Source organism: Carex rostrata, chromosome 5 (assembly GCF_964058835.1).
Source record: "Carex rostrata chromosome 5, lpCarRost1.2, whole genome shotgun sequence".
NCBI lineage: Eukaryota > Viridiplantae > Streptophyta > Magnoliopsida > Poales > Cyperaceae > Carex > Carex rostrata.
The window spans coordinates 11,667,350-11,691,506 of NC_135922.1; the positions used below are offsets into that span (position 1 = coordinate 11,667,350).

Sequence of the window (24,157 nt, forward strand, 5' to 3'; positions counted from 1 at the left end):
GTACATTTATTTTGTCCTGTTGTGCAAGTTGCAATCTTTTTCTAACTATCATAGAACCACTTCAAATAGTTGCTGAATGTGTTGTGATTAACTGATATATTTTATGTGATATATTGTATAATTATACAGCATGTAGAAATAATTTTACAGCATTCGTGCAAGTCAAAGCTGTGGACAAATGGTGGACAAAAAGCTGTGGACAATTAGACGCTTCCTTAAAAGTATTACGGCCATGTATTTGTTTTTCCCCAAGTAGGAGGCCATCCCCATTTCGTCCATGAATGAAATTCTCTTATTTTCAAATAAGAAATCTTTGTAGATTAAAAAAATCATTGTGAAATATCATCTTCTGGTGAGAGATTAAGATATAAAAGAAAGAGCAAGAGAGAATTCGGACATCCGGTATCCTCCCTATACCCAGTTTTTGTATTTTATGTTAGACAAGAATTGTACAGCAAAATTTTCAATTTGTCAGAGCAACTAGACTGTATTTTTTTTTCCCTTTATTTTAGCTATTGTGTAATGTTAATTCTTAGTATGTACTAAATGGAGATAGCTCTGCAATGTTGGAGGCTGTATGAGCTACCATCACTTAATTTTTTATGAGAAAATTATATACATAATCATTATAATTTCATCATACGAGAAAATTAAATACATAATCATTATAATTTCATCATTTATATATTTTTCCATCTAAATTTTAAAATCAGTAAAAAATACTGACTAATATAAATGAATCTAAGATGATACAAAAATAAAATGACATGTTTGCCCTTATCTCGAATATATAGCTTTTGCATCAGTTTTTTTTTTCTAAAAAAAAGGCTGTTCATAGCCCATTGCATTACCAGAGAATTAACTAATTACAAACTAAGAACTGAAAAGTCATTACCCCCAATTAAAAGCTCAACTCAGATAGGTGGTCTCAGCCACCCAACACATGCGACATAGAAAGATCTTTTGAACTCTTTGCTGCAACCATACTAGCAAGTGGTACAGAGGTTAGGAGTTTAGAGATCTAGTCTCGGCCATTTCCTTGCACTAGCATGATTCTTGTCGAGATTATTAACTAGACAGATAAGGCAATAAGCTTAAGTTTGACAGTGTAGAACCATGCAGTAGCAGAGAAGTGGACCTAGAAACTAGTAATCTTTCAAAATTGAAATATTCAAAAAATCTATCAGCAAATCTTCTATGGAAAAAAAATGCATGAGTAATTGAAAGTAGTTTTCAGTTTGACCTTGTATTACCTGCTGATATAAAAAACCAGTAACTGGTATGTACTGACTTAACAAGTCTGATCTAGCATAATGCCACCAATACAAGTTCATTGAAATCCCACCAGGAAATAGAAAAGAGCATGAACAAGCAAATTAGATTTTATGCATTGCCAAGGAAATGCAACCTTGTAACAAGGTGACAACAGAAAGCAAACAAGATCAGATAAAAGAAAAAAATTTAGCAAAGCAGTCTGCACAATATTTCACTTCATAGAGTAACTAGCCAACTCACTTAAAGTACAAACAGATCATTTAATACTTGAACCTGGTCAAGTGCTTGAATCATCAGTCTCAGCTATTATCTGGTCCATGAGATCTCTCGCATCATCAACTCGCCCAATATCTAAAAGCACCTCTACAACTGGAGAGTAGGCAGCTAAATCGGGTTTCACCCCTTCTTGCTTCATTCTTCCCAGAATGCACATAGCATCATTAACTTTTCTGTTCTTGGCATATGCTTTAATCAAGGAAGTATAAGTTAAATAATCTGGTGCTACATTATTTAGCAGCATACTATCCAGGATATTCATCACATCAGTGGCAGTGCCATCGAAAGCATAGCCGAGAAGTAATGTTTGATATGAAATAATATCTGGTTTTATACCTCTCCTAACCATTAAATCAAACAAATTATGAGCTTCCTTGCTTTGGCCTTGTTTGCACAAAGAATTCATCATCGAATTATAAGTAACCTCATCGGGTAAAAAGCCTCGATCAAGCATTTCTTTGAAAACTCTAATTGTGTCCTTCCAACAGCCTAGCTTAGAATACCCATTTATAACACTGTTATAAGTTACAAGATCAGGCGTCAAACCTTTAACAAGCATTACATTTAGCAGCTTTTCAACCTTATCCATCAACCCTTTCTTGCATACACCATCAATTACTGTATTAAAAGTAACTATATTTGGTAAATAACTCTCAGAAAACATATGGTTGAGTAATTTCTCTGCGTTTTCAGTTTCCCCCTTCTTGCAAAGTGCATCCATGACAATATTGCATGTCACAGTGTTCGGTAATATCCCCTTTGATACCATCTCACTCAGCAACTTCTTAGCCTTTTCTATTTTGTCCATCTTGCAAAACCCATCTATAAGAGTGCTATAACTAACAACATTAGGTTGCAGACCTCCAGCAATCATGTGATGTAGCAATTCCTCTGCCTTTTCAAGTTCTCCTTCCTTGCATAGTGCATCCATGAACATATTATAAGTCACAACATTGGGCATGTAGCCTTTAGAAATCATGTGATGCAGCACGTCCTTTTCCTTGTCAATTTCTCCATTCTTGCATAGTGCATCCATGAGAGCAGTGAAAGTCCAGACATCGGGCTCATGCCCTTCGGAAATGATGTGCTGTAGCATTTTCATAGCCTTATCTATCATCCCTTTCTTGCACAGCCCATCTATGAGAGTGTTATAGGTCACAATATTAGGTTGAAGCCCTTTTGAAGCCATGCTTTGCAAGAGTTCCTCTGCCTTCTCAGTTTCTCCTTTCTTGCATAGCATATCCATGAGAGCACCGTAAGTTACAACATTCGGTTCGAGACCTTTGGAAATCATGCATTGCAGCATTGGCTTTGCCTTGTCCAGTAACCCTTTCTTGCACAGCCCATCTATGAGAGTGGTATAGGTTACAACATCAGGTTACAACATCAGGTTGAAGCCCATTAGAAACCATGTAATCTACCAGTTCCTCTGCCTTGTCAATTTGTCCCATCTTACAAAGCCCATTCATAAGAGTGTTATAGGAGAAGAGATCAGGTATGCACCCGAGCTTAGGCATTTTATTGAGCACTATGGCTGCAACTTCGTGGATCCTATTATCCTTACAAAGACCCTTCAGTAATGGATTGAACACACGTGCTTCAGTACCCGGTCCGACCTTAAGAAACTGTCCGAGTAAAACAAAAGCTAATCCGACCCGATCCACTCTGGTACAACAGTTGATCAAGATGCTATACGTGCAGGCATCAGGTGAGATATATTTAGCTTGGGTCAATCGGTTAAAGAGGGAAAATATAGTGGGGTAATTGTTAGTTATGTTCTTTATGCGAACCAGCGCCGTGAAGAGATGGTTGAAGGAATAGATGGATGGCACCGGGTCACTGGTGGCCAGCAAGCGGTCAAACAGGCGACTTACTTCAGGGACAGTAAGGGTGCCCGATCTACAGCGCTCTCTTACAAACGATTCTAATTGGCGGGTTCCCATTTCCCGGGATTATTTCAGCGACAGTACGGAAAATGGTTTCCGGATTCTTAATTGATCTAATTCCCCCCAATCCTAAGGCTCAGGTGCAAGTGTCAGCTAATTTGTGCTGATTTTGCAAGATAAGAAAGGGAAAAAGCGAATACCAAGCTAATCCGAAGCAAAGTTCAGCACCTATCAACCAAAACATAGCAAATATTGTGCAAGAAATTAGATATTTTGAAAAAACTTCGATAAGCTGAATTTAAAATTTGAAATACGAACTCTTAGTTGAACTAAAATGGGGGCGAGAGTCGAGACCAACCACAGGTAGAGGGAGGAGAGGAGTGTTCCAAGGATCTCAGTTTCGATCAAGTAATCTGAGCAACTTTCGATTCTTGGATCCGAGGTGAGGCCGTGAGGCAAGTGGTTTCAAGTGCTTTTCTATTTTCTTTGGAGGTAAGTGGTAGCGAAAGAAATTTAGCCTAGTCGAAGGCAAATTCGTATTACCTTTGGTAACAAAAATATTATGTTTAGATCTGTACCGTTTGATCAGAATCCGCACAACTATTTAAGTAGCCCTGCGTGTTCCACTTCAAGTCGGATTGGCCCGGATTTCAATTGGACGGTTGTGATTTAAATAGAAATGTTATGCTACCTCAGAAAATATATCAGAATCTGCACAACTATTTAAGTAGCCCTGTGTATTCCACTTCAAGGTGGATTGGCCCGGATTTCAATTGGACGGTTGTGATTTAAACAGAAATGTTCTGTTACCTCAGAGAATATATCAGAATCGGCACAACTATTTAAGTAACCCTGCGTGTTCCACTTCAAGTCGGATTGGCCCGCATTTCAATTGGACGGTTGTGATTTAAACAGAAATGTTCTATTATCTCAGAGAATACATGGATTCATCCAACCGAAATTTTTATGTATACCATAAAAAAAATTAAACCAAAACACTCATGTTTGGTGGAAATTTAAATTTTACCTAAGCCGCCAAACTATTTAGGAGCCGTCAATTGACCATGTGGCCCTAGCCTAAAGGCCTCCAAATAAAATAGCGGCCTCAATTTATTTATTTATTTTTTAGCACAGAGCACAAGGATAGTTTACCTGAAAAAAAAAATCGTTGCTTAGTAAACATGAGCAGCTGGATACTGATATGTGATTTGAAAATTTTGAACTCATTAAATCAACCGAATTAATCAAATAAAATAGGAAGACCTCGATATCTATGATATATGTTGGCTTCAAAACATGGATCCCATCATTCTTGTTCCCGTATGTAAATAAAAAAATAAAAGAGAGTTAGAGCCGCTAAGGGCCTGTTCGGCAGCATGGGAATTTTGTGGTAATGGGAATTTTTAATATGGGAAAGAGAATTTCAATTTGTCAAAACCAAAGTTATTTAACCCACGGGGAATTTTAGAATATAGGTGTTCGGCAAATGTATAGGAAATTTGTTAGGATGTTGATTTGTTTTTCTTTTATAGAACATGTAATACTACAATTAAACTATATTAAGTGTATTAATACTAATCATTGATTATGATCAATATAATTGTATATATCAAATTCTATAAAAGAGATGAAATTGCTAAGTTTATGTGAGATGATTATGTTAGACGTCAGAATAGAAACTTAACTTAAAATTAGCTTAATCTATTAAAATTAAGTGTTGTTAGTTAATTATGCTTGTTTAATAATTTCTTGTATTATTAATTATGCTTGTTAATAATTTCTTGTATTATTAAATGTAATTTGAATTATTGCTATTCTTGTATTTCAACTTTCGTATCTATGTATTTTAAACTATTTTAGCTTAATCACAATTTAAATACTTATTATTTTCTTCTTTTCATTAGTGTTTTTTTTATCGTTCAAATTAAATATAAAAAAGGAACACTAGACCACACTATTTTTTTTTTTTCCATTTTATAGATTACACATGATAAAATAGAGAGCTAGTAGTATATGTCAAAAATTTATAAAAAATCATTGAAGCATCTGCCAAAATATTATTTTGGAGCGATCTGTCAAAATTATTGAAGCATCTCTCTAACCAAGATGCAGCTCCGCCAAATGGGAAAAAAAACAGAGCTCTGATCAAATTTTTTTTTTACCATGCATACATACAGTCAAAACAATAAAATGTAGCAATTTGGGAATTTAATTGGGTAGAATACCCTTGTGCCGAATGCTTCCAAAGTAAAAATACCAATATATTACTTTTACCTTAAAAAACCCATGGAAAGCGTTCTACCGAACAGGCCCTAATTCATTTGGAGGCCCTATAGATTGGGGCTGCATGGTCAATTGGGAGCACTCAGTCTCTAAGGATGCTAAATAGTTTGACGGCCTGAGTAAATTTCGAATTCTGACTAACATAAAGTGTTTTGGTTTATTATTTTTGTACACATGCTAGAAATAAAAATTTATTAGAAAAAGAAAGAAAATAATTGATAGTGTGTTCATTAACCTAATTTTTTTTTTCGAAAATATTGTTCATTTGACTTTCATATAATAATATAGTTTTAAAAGAAACTAGAATATTTCAAAATAAATATTTTTATTAAAAGTAACCCGTTCAATATTTTTAACAACACACAATCGTATAATCATATTTAATATTTTTACGGTAGGACCGAACAAAACAAACACTTAAAAAATCAATCAAATTTTAATATATATGATTAAAAAAATTTAAATCACAAAGGTGACTAATTAAAGCACTTGACAATAAATTTGTCCCTGACATCATTTACAAATTACTACTTTCTAAAGCCAATTGAAATAGACCAGAGTCCAGAAGAACGTACTTTGCATATGAAAAAAAAAAAATTTATCTCTTGATTTGGTGTACACATATGGGTAATTTAAGTATTTGTACACTTCTGGCGTTTATTTAAAACCTAAGAATTGCAATAGGTAAATTAATTAATTAACAACATTTTCCATACAAGATTTAAACGATTAATACAATTATTCGATAAAAAAAAAAAAAAAAAGATGTGTACCGTTGGTAACAAAAATATTATGTTTAGATCGGTACTGTTTGATCAGAATCTGCACAACTATTTAAGTAGTCCTGTGTGTTTCACTTCAAGTCGGATTGGTCCGTATTTCAATTGGACGGTTGTGATTTAAACAGAAATGTTATGTTACCTCAAAGAATATATAGATTCATCCAACCGAAATTTTTATTTATACCATTAAAAAAACATTTAAACCAAAACACTCATGTTTGGTGGAAATTTGAATTTTACCTAGGCCGCCAAATTACATAAATCTGACAACTTAACTAGTGATGTAATATGTAGAAAACGTCAAAACCAGAAAACAAAGTGCAAACCATTACATAAATCTGACAACTTAAGTTCTTATTGTATAATCAGAAAATCTTGCATATTTAATCGGTTCACTTAGTAGATGGTGAAATCCAATTTCCACATAAATCATGAGCAATAATAAAAGAGTTTAAGCTAATATAAACTTAAGAGTACGGTACACTTAAGTGTATATTAGCTTTACTCATAATAAAATTGTGATCCAGTGCAAACATGAAAATTCTCCTAAAATAATAAATAAAATACCAATGAGCAGTGAATCTTCAAAGTAGATGCAAGAGGAGGTTTACAATTCTGTATATAATAGTAATTTGTTTCATGTTTAAGAGTGCAACACACGTCATTTCATACAAAAAGTAAATGATTGACTGGTGGTACAACACATGATGGTATCCAAGTTGTACAAGCCATACCAGCAACCCATATATTGTTCCTCAATATGCAAAATTTAAGAATGAACAATAGTGATTCAAACAAAAGAAAATATACCAATTTGCATCAGCGCTGACCATATATTGTTCCTCAATATGCAAAATTTAAGCATGAACAGTAGTGATTCAAACAAAAGCAAAAATACCAATTTGCAATCAGCACTGCATATGACTCACACTGGCCTCAACCTCCAGGTTAAATTCTTCTTTTCTGACTGTGCTCCCTATGCTATGGTTGGCATTTCCAAAGCCATGCGATGCAGGAGTTACTCCGCCTTCTCAATTTCTCCTTGTTTGCACAGTGCATCTGAGAGCACGGTAAGTTACAACATCCGGTTCAAGGCCTTTGGAAATCATGCACTGCAGCATCTGCTCGGCCTTGGCTAGTAGCCCTTTCTTACGCAGCCCATCAATGAGAATGGTATAGGTCACGATATCGGGTTGAACCCCTTTAGAAACCATGAAATCAAGGAGTTCCTCTGCCTTCTCAATTTCTCCTTGCTTGCACAGTGCATCCATGACAGCACTGTAAGTTACAACATTCGGATTAAGGCCTTTGGAAATCATGAAATGCAGCATCTGTGTTGCCTTGTCTAACAGCCCTTTCTTGCACAGCCCATCAATGAGAATGTTATAGCTCACAATATCAGGTTGAACTCCTTTAGAAACCATGAAATCCAGGAGTTTTTCTGCATTTTCAATTTCTCCTTTCTTGTATAGCATATCCATGAGAGCATTGAAAGTCACAACATCTGGTTCAAGGCCGTTGGATATCATGCACTGCACCATCTGGTTTGCCTTGTCCAGTAGCCCTTTCTTGCACAGCCCATCTATGAGAGTGGTATAGGTCACAACATTAGGTCGAAGCCCTTTAGAAACCATGTAATCCAGGAGTTCTTCTGCCTTCTCAATTGCTCCTTGCTTGCACAGCCCGTCTATGAGAGTGTTATAGGTCACAGCATCAGGTTGAAGCCCTTTAGAAACCATGTAATCCAGGAGTTCCTTGGCCTTGTCAATTTCTCCTTTCTTGCACAGCCCGTCTATGAGAGTGTTATAGGTCACAGCATTAGGTTGAAGCCCTTTAGAAACCATGCAATCCAAGAGTTCCTCTGCCTTCTCAATTTGTCCCATCTTACACAACCCATTCATAAGAGTGTTATAGGAGAAGAGATCAGGTGTGCAACCCAACTTAGGCATTTTATCGAGCACTATGGCTGCAGCCTCATGGATCCTATTATCCTTACAAAGACCCTTTAGTAATGGATTGAATACATCCGAATGAACCCCGGGTCCAACCTTAAGAAATCGTCCGAGTAAAACAAAAGCAAATCTGACCCGATCCACTCGGGTACAGCAGTTTATCAGGATGCAATACGTGCAGACATTGGGTGAGACATGCTTATTTTGGGTCAGTCGGTCAAAGAGGGAAAAGATAGTCACGTAATGGTTGGTTACGTTGTTCATGCGAACCAGTTCCGTGAAGAGATGGTTGAAAGGATAGATGGATGGGGCTGGGTCTCTGGTGGCCAGCAGCCTGTCAAACAGGCGACCTGCTTCAGGGACAGTAAGGGTGCCCGATCTGCAGCGCTCTCTTACAAACGATTCTAATTGACGGGTCCCCATTGCCCAGGATTACTCAGTCAGTACCACGGCAAATGCTTTTGGACTCTTAACTTGTAATCAAGATATGGAAGCAAAAACGAATACCAAGCTAATCCGAAGCAACATTCAGCACCTATCAACGAATACATAGCAAATATTGTGCATGAAATTAGCAATTTTGAAAATACTTTGATCAGCTGACATTAAAAGTTGAAAACGAACTCTTAGTTGAACTAAAAGGGGGTCGAGGGCATCCAGAGAGAGAGAGAGAGAGAGAGAGGGGGTGCGAATGTGGGACCATACCTTCGATTGTTGAATCCGAGGTGAGGGAAACAAGACTGAGGTTTGTCACTCTTCGATCTAGGGTTTTAAAGTGCTTTGGAGGTGAATTCGTAGAGAGGTTAGGAGGGGACTTTGAACCTCAGTCCAAGCACAAAAAATGGGTAAAGTGCATCTTAATAGAAATCATATTGTCTAAGGTACCTCAAATTTTGTGTTTATATCCAGACCTGAAATTTTTAAATATACCATTATTCAAAAAATAATAAACCAAAACACCATTTTTCTGTGGAAATTTTAAAAATGACATTGCCGCATCTCCTAGAAGCGGCCACTGTTTTGGTGGCCGCATCTACAAAAATCGGCCTCTATTTTGGGCCGCCTTTGTGGGCTGCGGCCACCCCTCAGGCCTATAAATAGTGGCCGCTGGTTTCATTTTTTTGTCACAATTCCATTTGGTTCTTAATCCCTTCGAATCAGGTAATTTTCTTCTTCTTTTCTAATTTCAATTTTTAGTTTAGGTTAGGAATAAGAGTAGGAGTAGGTGTAGAATTAGGAGTAGGGTTTATAATTTAGAGTTTAGATATGTACTAAATCTAGTTATTGACCAAAATAATTAGTTATGGACCGAAATAATTAGTAATTGTCCAAAAAATTAGTAATTGTCCAAAAAATAAGTTATTGACCAAAATAATTAGTTATGGACCGAAATAATTAGTCATTGACCAAAATAATTGTAAATTCTAATAAAACCAAAATATAAAATACAGCATGGCATCTACGAGAGATATACCTTCTTCCAGTCGAGGTGCAGCCCCTATACCTACTCCTATTGAGATGTCACAGTACGTCGATGAGGCGTTGACATCTGTGGTGCCCGGTATCCGGTACCGCACTGATCAGGTGTCAGACTTTCTCTGGTACCCGAACGCGGAGCACCGTATCTTCGAGGCTGCCACTAGGGTAAGTTTTATATTATTAATAAAATTATAATTTTATTGCAATTTATATTTATATGAATGCTCTGACATTTTTAAAAATTTAGGGACTATAGCTACAGCTTAGGCATTTTATCGAGCACTATAGCTACAGCTTCATGAATCCTATTATCCTTACAAAGACCCTTCAGTAATAATTTGATAATTTGATATACGTACCTTGATTGATAATTTGATATATAGGTATAATCTTTCATTTTGTTTATTTTATTTTGTTAAGAAATTGGTGCGGGAATATAAAATTGATAAGAACATATGTCAAATTAAGAATGATATATATAAGAGAACTGAAAATGATAAATTTGCATTTGGCGACGATACTTGAAAATTATAATAACTTACAACGAATAAAGTATATATTAAACAGGCTGTACCATATGCCTCAGAGTTTATGCATCTGTTTCTTAAATGCCCAAATGCTAAAGCAATCTGGAACCGTGTTGTATCTGTACTGGGACACCGCATCATGGTACCGGGGGACTCGGTATTATCGGTATGGGATGCATCAGCTGGCATAGCAAAAGCTGCGGGAAGAAGTAGGTGGAAGATATGGCAATCACACTTTGCAGCAACATGCTGGCACATTTGGAAGCAAAGAAATTACCTAATTTTTAGAGGTCAACTACAACGAGTGGATACAATTGGAGGACATGCTGTGCAGGAGCTATTGTGTAATGTTAATTCTTAGTATGCATTGAATGGAGATATCTCTGCAATGTTGGAGGCTGTAGGACCTAGCATCACTTAATTTTTTATGAGTAAATTATATACATAATCATTATAATTTCATCATATGACAAAATTAAATACATAATCATTATAATTTCATCATTTAGATATTTTACCATCTAAATTTTAAAATCAGTAAAAATAATGACTAATATAAATGATACAAAAATAAAATGACAAGTTTGCCCTTATATGGAATATATAATAAAAAAAATTGCGTCAGTATTTTTTTTTTTTATATATATATAAAAAAAGGCTGTTAATAGCCCATTGCATTACCAGAGAATTAACTAATTACAAACTAAGAACTACAAAGTCATTATCCCCAATTAAAAGCCCAACTCAGATAGGTGGTCTCAGCCACCCAACACATGCGACATAGAAAGATCTTTTGAACCCGAATTTTTTATTAATAGAAATAAAATAAATATCGAAATACGGGATTACTTTTGATTATTTTCGAAATATAGGTAGAACGAGTTGTGTAAACCCGTCCGGGTTACATCGCTGCTTAACCAACTTAATCCACTTCGCCGTATTAAAAAAAAAAAAAAAAAAAAACCGGACGGGTTTAGAGGTCCCATCCCGAAAAAAGAAAAAATGCGGATAATATTTGCTAAATGCAATAAGGTGGAAATCGAACATTTATGGCAAGCCAACAGATAATAGCAAACATTTTATTAACTCTCAACCATTTATAAAGCAGCAACCTGAACAAGCATGAATTATTTGCTAAATGCAAATCAATCAGACATGGCACAAGTAACAAATAACATAAAGAACGCACCATGCTCGCTCGGATAATGCACAGCAGTTCCATTGGCAAGCACCTCACCAGCTACATGCACATGAGGGCTGTCAGAGGGATCATGATGCTCAGCCACAAGTATTATAGATGCTGAAGTGTACCGGAAAAGGTCATTGAGGACAAAATAGCTCTTATCCTGAGGAGCAAGGAAGAAGGTTTGGGTGAATTCACGACGCACGCCATCGTGGTGCCCAGTCAACTGGCTATTGAAGTTTCCAGTACATGTACGCTATGGTGTTATAGCACCAATCAACTGGCACTACATCTCTGAATCTCAAATTTTAAGATTTTGGATGGAGAATATGTGCCACCAATTTGTTGTTCACCCTCAAATGGGGGTAGTGGGCGGATTTTACGATTAAATCCTCAAGCCTTGTCCAGAATTTTAAAAATAATTGGTTTGTCTCCTATCCAAAAGGATAGTAAAAAGTTCTAAAAATATCAGTCCCTTCAAAGATTTTGTTGTGTAGATCACACTTAGCAGTTCGGATCAGCTAATTGAAACTCAGAATTTGAGATTTTGAGCAGCAGCACAGGCTGATCAGTCGCCTTCACCAAACATTGTCATTCGTTTTTTAGGGTATAATAAGCCAGTGAAAATTGTCACCTTTTCCAATAAAAATTATTATCAAATCTGACTTTTGAGAAGACCACATGTATGCTGCTCCGCAAATAAATTGTCACTTTTTTTATTTTTGGCGTCGGACGGGACGCCTTAACCCGTCCGCATTTTTTTTTTTTTTTCGGGATGGGACCTCTAAACCCGTCCGGTTTTTTTTTTTTTTTTCGGCGAAGTGGATTAAGTTGGTTAAGCAGGAATGTAACCCGGACGGGTTAATTAGACAACCCGTTCTACCTATATTTCGAAAATAATCAAGAGTAATCCCGTATTTCGATATTTATTTTATTTTATTTCTATTAATAAAAAATTCGGTCTTTTGAACTCTAGGCTGCAACCATACTAGCTAGTGGTACAGAGGTTAGGAGTTTAGAGATCTAGTCTCGACCATTTCCTTGCACTAGCATGATTCCTGTCAACATTATTAACTAGACAGATAAGCCAATAAGACTTATATATGTAGATTTTAAAATGAGAATTCATGTATATATAAATAAGTATGCTGTAATATGCGGCATTATGCGGTAATATTCGGTATCATACAAACAAGTATTTAATAGTGATGCTTGAAAAAAAAATCAATAATTCAATTGAATCAAGTGAAATAATCTGGGAGTCAAAAACAAACTTTTTTCTTTTAACAAGTAGCTCGTCATTGTAAATTTGATTTGTTGTTTTCTCCAAGGACTTATTAACTTGCTATAAATCGCGCTTTCTTACAATCAAACAAGTGCATTAAAAGTATTACGGCCATGTATTTGTTTTTCCCCAAGTCCGAGGCCTTTTCCATTTCGTCCATGAATGAAATTCTCTTATTTTGAGATAAGAAATCTTTGTAGTTAAAAAAAATCATTGTGAAATATCATCTTCTGGTGAGAGATTAAGATATAAAAGAAAGAGCAAGAGAGAGAATTCGGACATCCGGTATCCTCCCTATATCCAGTTTTTGTATTTTGTGTTAAACAAGTATTATACAGCAAAATTTTCAATTTTTCAGAGCAACTAGACTGTAATTTTGTTCCCTTTGTTTTAGCTATTGTGTAATGTTAATTCTTAGTATGTACTAAATGGAGATAGCTCTGCAATGTTGGAGGCTGTATGAGCTAGCATCACTTAATTTTTTTATGAGAAAATTATATACATAATCATTATAAGTTCATCATATGAGAAAATTAAATACATAATCATTATAATTTCATTATTTAGATATTTTTCCATCTAAATTTTAAAATCAGTAAAAATACTGACTAATATAAATGAATCGAAGATGATACAAAAATAAAATGACATGTTTGCCCTTATCTCGAATATATAGTTTTTGCGTCAGTTTTTTTTTTTGGTTAAAAAAAGGATGTTTATAGCCCATTGCATTACCAGAGAATTAACTAATTACAAACTAAGAACTGAAAAGTCATTACCCCAAATAAAAGCTCAACTCAGATAGGTGGTCTCAGCCACCCAACACATGCGACATAGAAAGATCAGTTGAACTCTAGGCTGCAACCATACTAGCTAGCAAGTGGTACAGAGGTGAGTTTAGAGATCTAGTCTCGACCATTTCCTTGCACTAGCATGATTCCTGTCAAGATTATTAACTAGACAGATAAGGCAATAAGCTTAAGTTTGATAGTGTAGGAAGAACCATGCAGTAGCAGAGAAATGGACCTAGAAACTAGTAATCTTTCAAAATTGAAATATTCAAAAAATCTATAAGCAGATCTTCTATGGAAAAAAATGAAAGAGTAAATGAAAGTAGTTTTCAATTTGACCTTGTATTACCTGCTGATATAAAAAAACCATTAACTGGTATGTACTGACTTAACAAGTCTGATCTAGCATAATGCCACCAATACAAGTTCGTTGAAATCCCAGCAGGAAATAGAAAAGAGCGTGAACAAGCAAATTAGATTTTATGCATTGTCAAGGAAATGCAACCTTGTAACAAGGTGACAACGGAAAGCAAACAAGATCAGATAAAAGAAATATTAGCAAAGCAGTATGTACAATATTTCACTTAATAGAGTAACTAGCCAACTCAAAGTACAAATAGATCATTTAGTACTTGAATCTGATCGAGTGCTTGAATCATCAGTCTCAGCTATTATCTGGTCCATGAGATCTCTCGCATCATCAACTCGCCCAATATCTAAAAGCACCTCTAATACTGGAGAGTAGGCAGCTAAATCGGGTTTCACACCTTCTTGCTTCATTCTTCCCAGAATGCACATAGCATCATTAACTTTTCTGTTCTTGGCATATGCTTTAATCAAGGAAGTATAAGTTAAATAATCTGGTGCTACATTATTTAGCAGCATACTATCCAGGATATTCATCACATCGGTGGCAGTTCCATTGGCAGCATAGCCCAGAAGTAACGTTCGATATGAAATAATATCCGGTTTTATACCTCTACTAACCATTAAATCAAACAAATTATGAGCTTCCTTGCTTTGGCCTTGTTTGCACAAAGAATTCATCATCGAATTATAAGTAACCTCATCGGGCAAAAAGCCTCGATCAAGCATTTCTTTGAAAACTCTAATTGTGTCCTTCCAACAGCCTAGCTTAGAATACCCATCTATAACACTGGTATATGTTACAAGATTAGGCGTCACACCTTTAGCAAGCATGACATTTAACATCTTTTCAACCTTATCCATCAACCCTTTCTTGCATAGACCATCAATTACTGTAGTAAAAGTAACTATATTTGGTAAATAACTCTCAGAAAACATATGGTTGAGTAATTCCTCTGCGTTTTCAGTTTCCCCCTTCTTGCAAAGTGCATCCATGACAATATTGCATGTCACAGTGTTCGGTAATATCCCCTTTGATACCATCTCACTCAGCAACTTCTTTGCCTTTTCTAATTTGTCCATCTTGCAAAACCCATCTATAAGAGTGCTATAACTAACAACATTAGGTTGCAGACCTCCAGAAATCATGTGATGTAGTAATTCCTCTGCCAATTCAGGTTGTCCTTCCTTGCATAGTGCATCCATGAACGTATTGTAAGTCACAACATTGGGCATGTAGCCTTTGGCAATCATCTGATGCAGCATGTCCTTTGCTTTGTCAATTTCTCCATTCTTGCATAGTGCATCCATGAGAGCAGTATAAGTCATGACATTGGGCTCATGCCCTTCAGAAACGATGTGCTGCAGCATGTTCACTGCCTTGTCTATCAGCCCCTTCTTGCAAAGCCCATCTATGAGAGTGGTATAGGACACAATATTAGGTTGAAGACCTTTAGAAACCATGCGATCAAGGAGTTCCTCTGCCTTCTCAATATCTCCTTTCTTGCATAGCACGTCCATGAGAGCATTGTAAGTCACAACATTTGGTTCAAGGCCTTTGGAAATCATGCACTGCTGTATCTGTGTTGCCTTGTCTAACAGCCCTTTCTTGCATAGCCCATCAATGAGAGTGGTATAGGTCACAACATCAGGTTGAAGCCCTTTAGAAACCATGTAATCTACCAGTTCCTCTGCCTTTTCAATTTGTCCCATCTTACACAACCCATTCATAAGAGTGTTATAGGAGAAGAGATCAGGTGTGCAGCCCAACTTAGGCATTTTATCGAGCACTATGGCTGCAGCCTCATGGATCCTATTATCCTTACAAAGACCCTTCAGTAATGGATTGAAGACATCAGGATCAGCACCCGGCCCGACCTTAAGAAATTGTCCGAGTAGAACAAAAGCTAATCCGATCCGATCCACTTGGGTACAGCAGTTTATCAGGATGCCATATGTGCAGACGTTGGGTAAGATACGTTTATTTTGGGTCAATCGGTTAAAGAGGGACAATATAGTCGGGTAATGGTTGGTTAAATTGTTCATTCGGACCAGCGCTGTGAAGAGATTGTTGAAGGGATAGATGGATGGCGTCGGGCTGATGGTGGCCAGCCGGTCAAATAGGCGACGTGCTTCAGGGACAGTAAGGGTGCCCGATCTACAACGCTCTCTTACAAACAATTCTAATTGGCGGGTCCCCATTGCCCACGATTACTCAGTCAGTACCACAGCAAATGCTTTTGGACCCTTAATTTGTGCTGATTTTGATTAAATTGTAATCAAGATATGGAAGGAAAATTGAATACCAAGCTAATCCGAAGCAACGTTCAGCACCTATCAATGAATACATAGCAAAAATTGTGCAAGAATTAGCTATTTTGAAAATACTTTGATAAGCTGAAATTAAAATTTGGAAAATGAACTCTTAGTTGAACTAAAATGAGGTCGAGAGAGGGGGTGAGAATGTGGGACCATACCTGACGGAGAGGAGTGTTCTCAAGGAGCTCGGTTTCGAAATTGTGTTTGCTTCTGTGCAACCTTCGATTCTTCAATCCGAGGTGAGGGAAAATAGATTGATGATTGTTGCTCTTTGATCTAGGGTTTTTGCTATCTTCTTTCACGAGATAGTCTTCGGAGCTCAGTCCAAAGTCCAAGGACAAGCAAAATGAGTCCAGTAAAGGGTATCGACGTATCGTAATTTAATTCATTTTGCCTGAGGTACCTCAAATTTTGTGTTTGTATTTAGACCGTCCGATCAGCTTTGGTATCAATATTAAATGATCCCATGCATTCCATTGTTCACATCTTATCGGATGGATTGAATCGAAAATCAAAAATTTGAGTTGAGTGAATCCGGACTCCATCTGAAAATCTACTTCTACCGACTACTTGGATATCATCGTTGCTTGTCAGATAGTGGTTTGATTATACCCGCCCGGGTCAAATCCAGACCGCCGAATCTGTGCCCGTTACCCGTCCTGTCCATGTCTGTGCCTGGGTATGCACAGGTACACGGGTACGGATATAAGAAGGATCAGATCCGATTCTTACGGCAAAAACCTGTTAGAACCCGAACCGAAATAAACTCATACCTGCCATATCCGTGCCCTTCGTGTCCGTACCCATCAACCCATGCCCGTACTTTGTGTCCGTGATACCCTTCTTTTTTTCTTTTTCTTTTTTAAATTCAAAATTTAAACCAAATCACTAACTACATGTACCTCTTTGAAATTCAAAAATTCAAAATAAACTAGTCGCATAGTTGCAGCTCCGCCGCAACAGTTTTTTGTTGTTTTTGATGTTTGTTGGAATACATAAGTGGCGTATTATTTTATTAGTAGTATGATTTCAAAAGGGTAGGTTAATGGTGTGCTCTACGGCACTCTAACATTGAATGCTATGTTTTACTTCAATTTTTCATTTTATATCTCATTAAATACCATATATGTCGAATAGTCGAAGTGATGACTAAACTAATTTCAAGAATTGAAATATGTATTAATATTTTACAGAGTACAATACTTGTGATAACAAAAAAGTAGAATTTGTCATAAAAATAAATAATACCACATCGGTCATTACAACAACATAAAACCTTTCATACAGTAACGAAGACAAATAAAAAATTCCACGTGTGTGAAATTTCCTTACAAATAGTACAACTGTGACAGCCTTTCTCTTGAAAGGCCCCTCAGATTTTTCAGCTCACAAATCTAATTTTTCTTTTTACCTAATCAATTTCAACCTATGAGTATTAACTCTTCTGTCATTGATTAAGTGGATCATATCAACGATGCAAAATTTATAACATCGATCAATAAACATGCATACATTTGTTCATTCTACAGGAGACTAAATCGCCCTAGATTATAGATATATATAGAGTTAATATAATCCAATTTGCACTGCACGAAGAGTCTCCTTTAGAGATTTCCCTTATTCAACTGTGATCAGTTGCGATAGCTCATCCTTGTATTCAATCATTAGATCATACCTTCAAACAGTCAAAGCCTCAATTTCATTGTAAAAATAATTTCTATATTGCATATACCCATTTTAGGAGTTACAGTACATCATAAACAAAGAGAAATTTTTTTTTCAAAAATATGAGAAATTTCCTTACAAATAGTACAACTGTAACTCTGACAGCCTTTCTCTTACAAAGTCCCTAATAGCGCATATAATAGAATTAGTTACATGTATAGGATTACAGTTACAGTAGAACATTCTAGTGACAGCTGTATTAGTTAGATGATTGTATAGGCTATATATACAGCATACCCTGTACTAAGATTGATTGATGAAATACAATTTCACATTCCCCTTTCTCTCTCTTCTTTATACATTTGTTCATTGTATCAGAGCCTTAGAGCTCTCTCTTCTCTTCTCTTCTCTTCTCTTCTAAATCTTGAAATCAAGAAAATACAATTTTTTCTTATCTCCTCCTCTTCCTTACAAGAAAATGGCAGCAAATTCGGATGTTACCAGCGCCTCTACTCAGACTGGTACCGATCCAGTAATCCAGATCAATATCCCGGTGTCAACAAAACTGGATCGTCAGAATTTTCTGACTTGGCGATCGCAAATTGAGCCAATCATCGATAGATTTGGCATATCACAGTACCTTGATCCCCTCTTCACGCCTCCAGCTCAGCAAATCAAGGTCGGTGAGGTGCTGACCTCTAACCCGGCTTTTCTTACCTGGTACAGACAAGATCGTCTATTGCTTGGCTGGCTTCGCTCTTCCATCACAGGACCAGTCCTTTCTCGGTATGTAGCTTGGCACAGCTCTGGTCATATCTCCATCGTGTCTACTCGGCAATCTCTACTGCTAGAGAGATGAAATTGCGCCGTGCCTTGAAAATTACAACCCGTGGAGGCAAGTCGCGTGGTGGATACTTTGAGCAGATGCGAGGTATTGCTGATCAACTTGCCGCTGCTGGATCACCTATCACTGATGCTGAGCTCATTCGCTCCATTCTAGGCGGCTTTGGGGCTGAGTACAATTCCTTCGTTGTTGCGCTCACAACCCAATCTACTCCGGTTACCTTGTCAGATCTCCATGGATTTCTCCTTTCTCACGAATCACTTCTCTCTTCTCAGGTAACAGCCTCCAATTTTACCTCTGATCCTGCAGCTTACTACTCAGCACAATCCAGTCGTGGGAGAGGAAAGGGGAAGGGACGCGGGTCAGGTAGAGGATCCAATTTTTTTTACTTGATCAATTTGTACTAATGAGTATTAACTCTTCTGTCATTGATTAAGTGGATCATATGAACGATGCATAATTTATAACATCGATCACTAAACAGTCTTACATTTGTTCATTCTACAGTAGACTAAACTGCCCTAGATTATAGATATACATAGAGTTAATAGAATCAAATTTGTACCGAAGAGTGAAAGTACGAAGTCCCACTTGATGAAGGCGAACCATCAAAGTTACGCCGTCTTTTCATCCTTTAGAGAGGAGACGTGACAAGTGGAAAATGTTCAGAAAGGAGAATATAGTGGAAGGATTTTGAAGTTAAAAACAGGGAAAAATAAAAAATAAAAAATGGCAACGCACACTTGGACAACACAGATATCATCAGGGGAAATATAGGTTAAGTGATGATGTCAATTTCTTTAAAAAAGGGACACGTAAACCGAAAAAAAACTCACAGTGCAGGAGGATATACTACAAGCAGCAATGCCTTGTCCACCGGAAAGAAACCTGTTACAAATGCAAACAAAGGAAAAGCCACTGGGAAATATTAAGATAACTATACATGGGAAAATTCGGCATGTTACTAAAACTGACAAGTTCTGTATAACATTAGGAAGCCTCTTCAGCTAGGTAGTCTATTTCCAACGAATGAATACATCACCGCTGATTGGAAGAAAATAATATGGAGGTTTTTTTTTTGGTTTTATATAAAACTCGTAAGAATCTCCATAATTATGTGGACTACTATGTGTAAATATGTCGTAATTGTGCTGCATTATAGGTCCTCATCAGTGACTAATTTCAATATGTATGTAACAGTTAAGAGCAAGAACAAATCGGATAGAATAAGGTGAATGGGCCTTACTATCAGTTTGAAAAAAAAAAAAAAATCCTTAAGACTTGAAGAGTAGTTTAGTTAGAAGTAATGATTTGAAATTTTTTTTTGGGTTGACTTTTCCTGAGCTGCATCTGTTATAATTTATGTGTGGAAATATTTTTCTGTGTTTTTTTTTCACCTATTTTTCCCTCTTTTGTTTGTTAGTGTGATCTGGACTTGACAAACAGCGGACAAACAAATGGCAACGCAACTTTACGCAGAGCAAATATCATCAGGTAAATCATAGAGAAGGGTAATAAGTAATGGAAAAAGTTGAAAAGGGAAATGGAAGGCAGGTAATTACTAACCGTGTATGAGCAAGTACTCCAGCCAACAATGTCTTTCTCACCTCCGATAAACCTGTGACCTATGGGAAGAGAAGAAAATACTTAATGGCAGAAAAAAGACGGGGGCAAATTCAGATGTTGACCCCTTCTATTAAACAAAATAGGTCTGTCCCTTGCAAGAAAAAAACTTAGTGAGGTTGTCATCCCAGTACTGGTAAAATAAAAGCATGAATTCCGATTTGAGGGGTAAAAATATGAATTATATTCCCTTTTTTTACTCCCCGAAAGACTAGCAAGAAACTTTGCCATATTTCTCCATAATACTCTTATGTAAATATGTTAGTTATGCTACAACAAAGAATATGTTCAATTTCCAATTCCAAGGTGGGAAAAAGCACCTGAGGCAGGATGACATGCGGTAAAATATGTTAGGGCAATTTCAACGGGCCTTGCTGACATCTAACATGAAATTAAAAGTAGATTTATTTTTTGTTTATTTTTTTTTCCCACCCCTAACTATATTCAACTCAATTCTCCTGAAATTCCCTGGGTTGAGGTTTACATATTTCATATGCTCGGTGCATATCGAACTCGCTATTTCATCATAAGAGGTTAATTCTCCCGTTGGATGCTTTTAATTTTTCCCCTTGTAATTACAAGAACGGAATCTGTTGGTGTAAATAGCAAGCATATGTGGAAAATAAATCAAGAACATAAAATATGAGTAGAAACTGGACTGTGAGTATCAAACATCCAGCAGGAAGAAATAACTCAATAATAAAACAAAATAATAGGACAAATGGAAGAAGAGAACAACACAGGAGGCACTATACCTTCAGCCGTGTTTCTGTCACTGGCTTGTGCTAGTTTTCTTGGGCTCCTGAATTGTCGCTGGTGATGTCACTTTATGGGTTGGGGTATGGCTTCACAGGTACTGGTACTGGTACCAATTGAAGTGTCTCTCTTCGTCTCTGATTTTGCTGGCACGCCTGCCAGGTTTCCTGGTTCTGTGCTTGACTGGCTGAGTGTCTTACTCTCTCCAAAAGCAAAATCACAGCCTATGTTGGTTTTCTCCTATGTAATTCTTATGTGTTTTTTCTTGCGCAAGCCATCGTGGTCCTTAATCACTACATATAGTTCAGCACAAATTTAGTTATTGCCAGCAAATACCTCACTGAGCATACCGGTAAATCTCATTTAACCACTGTTTCACATTGTTGTAGCTCTCCATCTCCGTCACATCATACACTATCTGTGCAATCAAACATGAAGATTATGAATTATAAAAAGAAAATCCAATCATGTTACATGAGTCAAGACAACTATCCTAGCGTAATACGCCCAAGTTGATGGTCCATTAAATGTGAAGTATTGCTTATAGCACTAATGCAAGGTGCTTTTTAATCGTAGACAAAAAAAAAACATACGGGCATGTTTGGGAAAAAGAGAGAGAGAGAGAGAGAGAGAAGGTGCAAAATGGAAGTTTATCGACAATCAAAACATACTATTATTCCATGAGCACCATGGTAGTAGCTGCTTGTGATGGTCCTAAACTTCTCCTGACCTGTTGTATTCCAATGTAGAAAATAAAAAGATGGAGAGAGAGGTAATGGAGGGAGAAGAAAAATCATTCCTCAACTAATGATTGAAACTCAGCCAACAATTGTCAGAAGAAAGAACAAAATGCCAAGGACCAGAAACCTTTCTTTCTGTTTTCCCCTGTTGCCCCAGCAAACGTGCCTAGTCGTTAATTCCCTTCCAAGCAAATAATAATCAGATAGTGGTCTTATGGCATGTATCAAAGAACCAAAAGTATATATCTATTACATTAAAAAATATCTATGAGATTTGTAGAATGAACATTCTTAGTTGTGTCAAGAAATAAATGTGATATTTCTTACCTATTCTGACACTATGTTTTCTGAAAATTTTGTCAGAATTTGGTGATGAAGACTGAGAGTGAAGAATTCATGCCATTCTACCTCTCTCTAGCAACATTTTGTATGAGTGTCTCATTCTTTGCTTACGCCTTACGGCATGTTGTTGCATAGTTTTTTCATTAGTAGCTCGTTGCATTAGCAGAGACCAGAATAGACAACTTATGTTGGAAATAGGCTAAGTCAGAGACCAGAATAGACAACTTGGCACAGTCGGACTGATGTCCCAAAATCAGAGACCAGAATAGACAACTTATTAATAAGGTGAAACATTAGTACCTCGTTGCGTTGGCAGATAATATTTCTAGGAAGGAAAGAACAACCCAATGAAAAAAAGAGAGAGAAGAAACAAACGCACAGGAACAGATGCGGCTAGGAACATAGAAGTCAAATGTGGTGGAAATAGGTAGGGAAGAAATTGAAATAAGCTAGATTTTAATAAATGCAAAAGCTAGGAGGTCAAATTTATTGAAGTCTAAAATGGTGTGATGCTCTGGAATTATAAGTCAAATCTGCTGGTAATAGAGGGCGGGAAAATTAAATAATGTAGGTTTAAATAAATGTGGAAGTGAAAAGGCCCGATTATTTCAAGTATGAAATGGTGTGAAGGCAAGTTTGTAGATATCACAGCCGGAATATGATAGAATTGTGACAGTATTTACGGGTTCAATTTGGAAAGGGTAGCATCGTAATTGTAATCTAGTGATTAGTATTGAACTACAAAAAGAGGACTGTTTGTAGACTGGAAATATTTGCAGTAATTCCGACATGGACTGCAAACAATTTGGAACTGGGGAAAATTTGCAGTAATTGAAGATATACAACAGTACGGCGTGACAAAGTGAGAAGCATCAATTAAATTTTGACTACAACTATTCCTGCAAATATTTGATGGAGCTACCAACTATATACCAGTGAGTATTACCTTTTTCCCCAATGCAACAACGAACCTAAAAAAAAATTTCCCCAAGAAAATCTCCTATAAGTTGAAGGCTAGAAATCTAGGTTTTCCAATAATTTAGGGGTGAAATTCAGGGATCGTATTGGGAAAGTTAAACGGCAAACAGGAGATAATTATGCAAATCATGAAGCGAAAGAGGTCAAAATTGATCTAATATCCAGTTTTAGTCTACATAAATCTGAGCCGGTTGCCGGAATTGATGAAATTTGAAGCAAAGATACAAAAGAGAAGTACCGTAACTCGGAGAAGCGAGAAGGACCGATGGCAATGAGCCAATTAGAAGCTTGGCCTCCTTCAAGAGTAGTGTGAGGTAGAGAATCGGATCGCTAAAGGAGAAAGACGGAGGAGTGGAACTGTGGAAGCCAATTCTCCGAGGGAAAGAAGGGCCAGCTATAATCGGACCAAAGAAGGCGGTGAGAGCGGAATCGACACTTTGAGGGGAGGTGCAACGTGGAGCGCCCGGGTGAGAGTGGAAGCCAAGTACGGCCCTACGCGAGTTCGCATAGAGCTGAGGAAGCGGTGATTTTTTTTTTTTTAGAGATCGCGTGAGCCACCCAACTGGAGATGAACAGCGCTGAAAGAATGACGTCAAATGAGGTAAGACAGAAATAATCTGAGTCATTTATGCTGAATTGGACGGCAGATCGGAGGTGAGGAACTGTTCATCGCTGATGTCACTCTGCATTGAAAAGTAAGGTATTATAATGACCCGGTTCTTATAGGCTACAAGTACTTTGACCAAAATTCAAACCAAATCAAAATTCATAAATTCAAAATAAATGAACGTTTAAAAAATATATT

At 36.8% G+C, this 24,157-nt stretch overlaps 2 protein-coding genes and 2 long non-coding RNA genes across 7 annotated transcripts in view; 1 reads left to right on the forward strand and 3 right to left on the reverse strand.

The window, feature by feature from the left end:
- Positions 1 to 1,428: 1,428 nt before the first annotated feature.
- Positions 1,429 to 2,925, reverse strand: LOC144554265 (uncharacterized). The gene has a single exon (XM_078302587.1). It carries the CDS (start codon positions 2,855 to 2,857, stop codon positions 1,553 to 1,555), a length of 1,305 nt encoding a protein of 434 aa, XP_078158713.1. The 5' UTR covers positions 2,858 to 2,925; the 3' UTR covers positions 1,429 to 1,552.
- A 4,107-nt stretch (positions 2,926 to 7,032) lies between these two features.
- The window catches only part of LOC144554268 (uncharacterized), a 54,820-nt gene continuing 37,695 nt past the window's right edge, over positions 7,033 to 24,157 (forward strand). The window contains exon 1 of the long non-coding RNA XR_013511590.1: positions 7,033 to 7,220. This is a non-coding gene — a long non-coding RNA (uncharacterized LOC144554268). The remainder of the gene's footprint in view (positions 7,221 to 24,157) is intronic.
- LOC144554417 (uncharacterized) lies at positions 7,167 to 16,727 on the reverse strand. Its single transcript, XM_078302738.1, has 5 exons — positions 16,563 to 16,727; positions 14,352 to 16,419; positions 11,693 to 11,760; positions 10,508 to 10,709; positions 7,167 to 8,888 (listed from the first exon to the last, which is right to left on the reverse strand). The coding sequence occupies exons 2-5, from the start codon at positions 16,285 to 16,287 to the stop codon at positions 7,534 to 7,536; spliced, it is 3,561 nt and encodes a 1,186-aa protein (XP_078158864.1). The 5' UTR covers positions 16,288 to 16,419; positions 16,563 to 16,727; the 3' UTR covers positions 7,167 to 7,533.
- On the reverse strand, positions 18,164 to 23,872 carry LOC144553686 (uncharacterized). 4 transcript variants are annotated; one of them, XR_013511436.1, is made up of 5 exons: positions 23,591 to 23,872; positions 21,292 to 21,710; positions 20,480 to 20,538; positions 19,750 to 19,801; positions 18,164 to 19,545 (listed from the first exon to the last, which is right to left on the reverse strand). It is a non-coding gene; the product is annotated as an uncharacterized LOC144553686 (long non-coding RNA). The 4 variants fall into 4 exon arrangements; XR_013511438.1 differs by having other exon boundaries at positions 18,164 to 19,801; positions 21,292 to 21,585; XR_013511435.1 differs by having other exon boundaries at positions 18,164 to 19,801.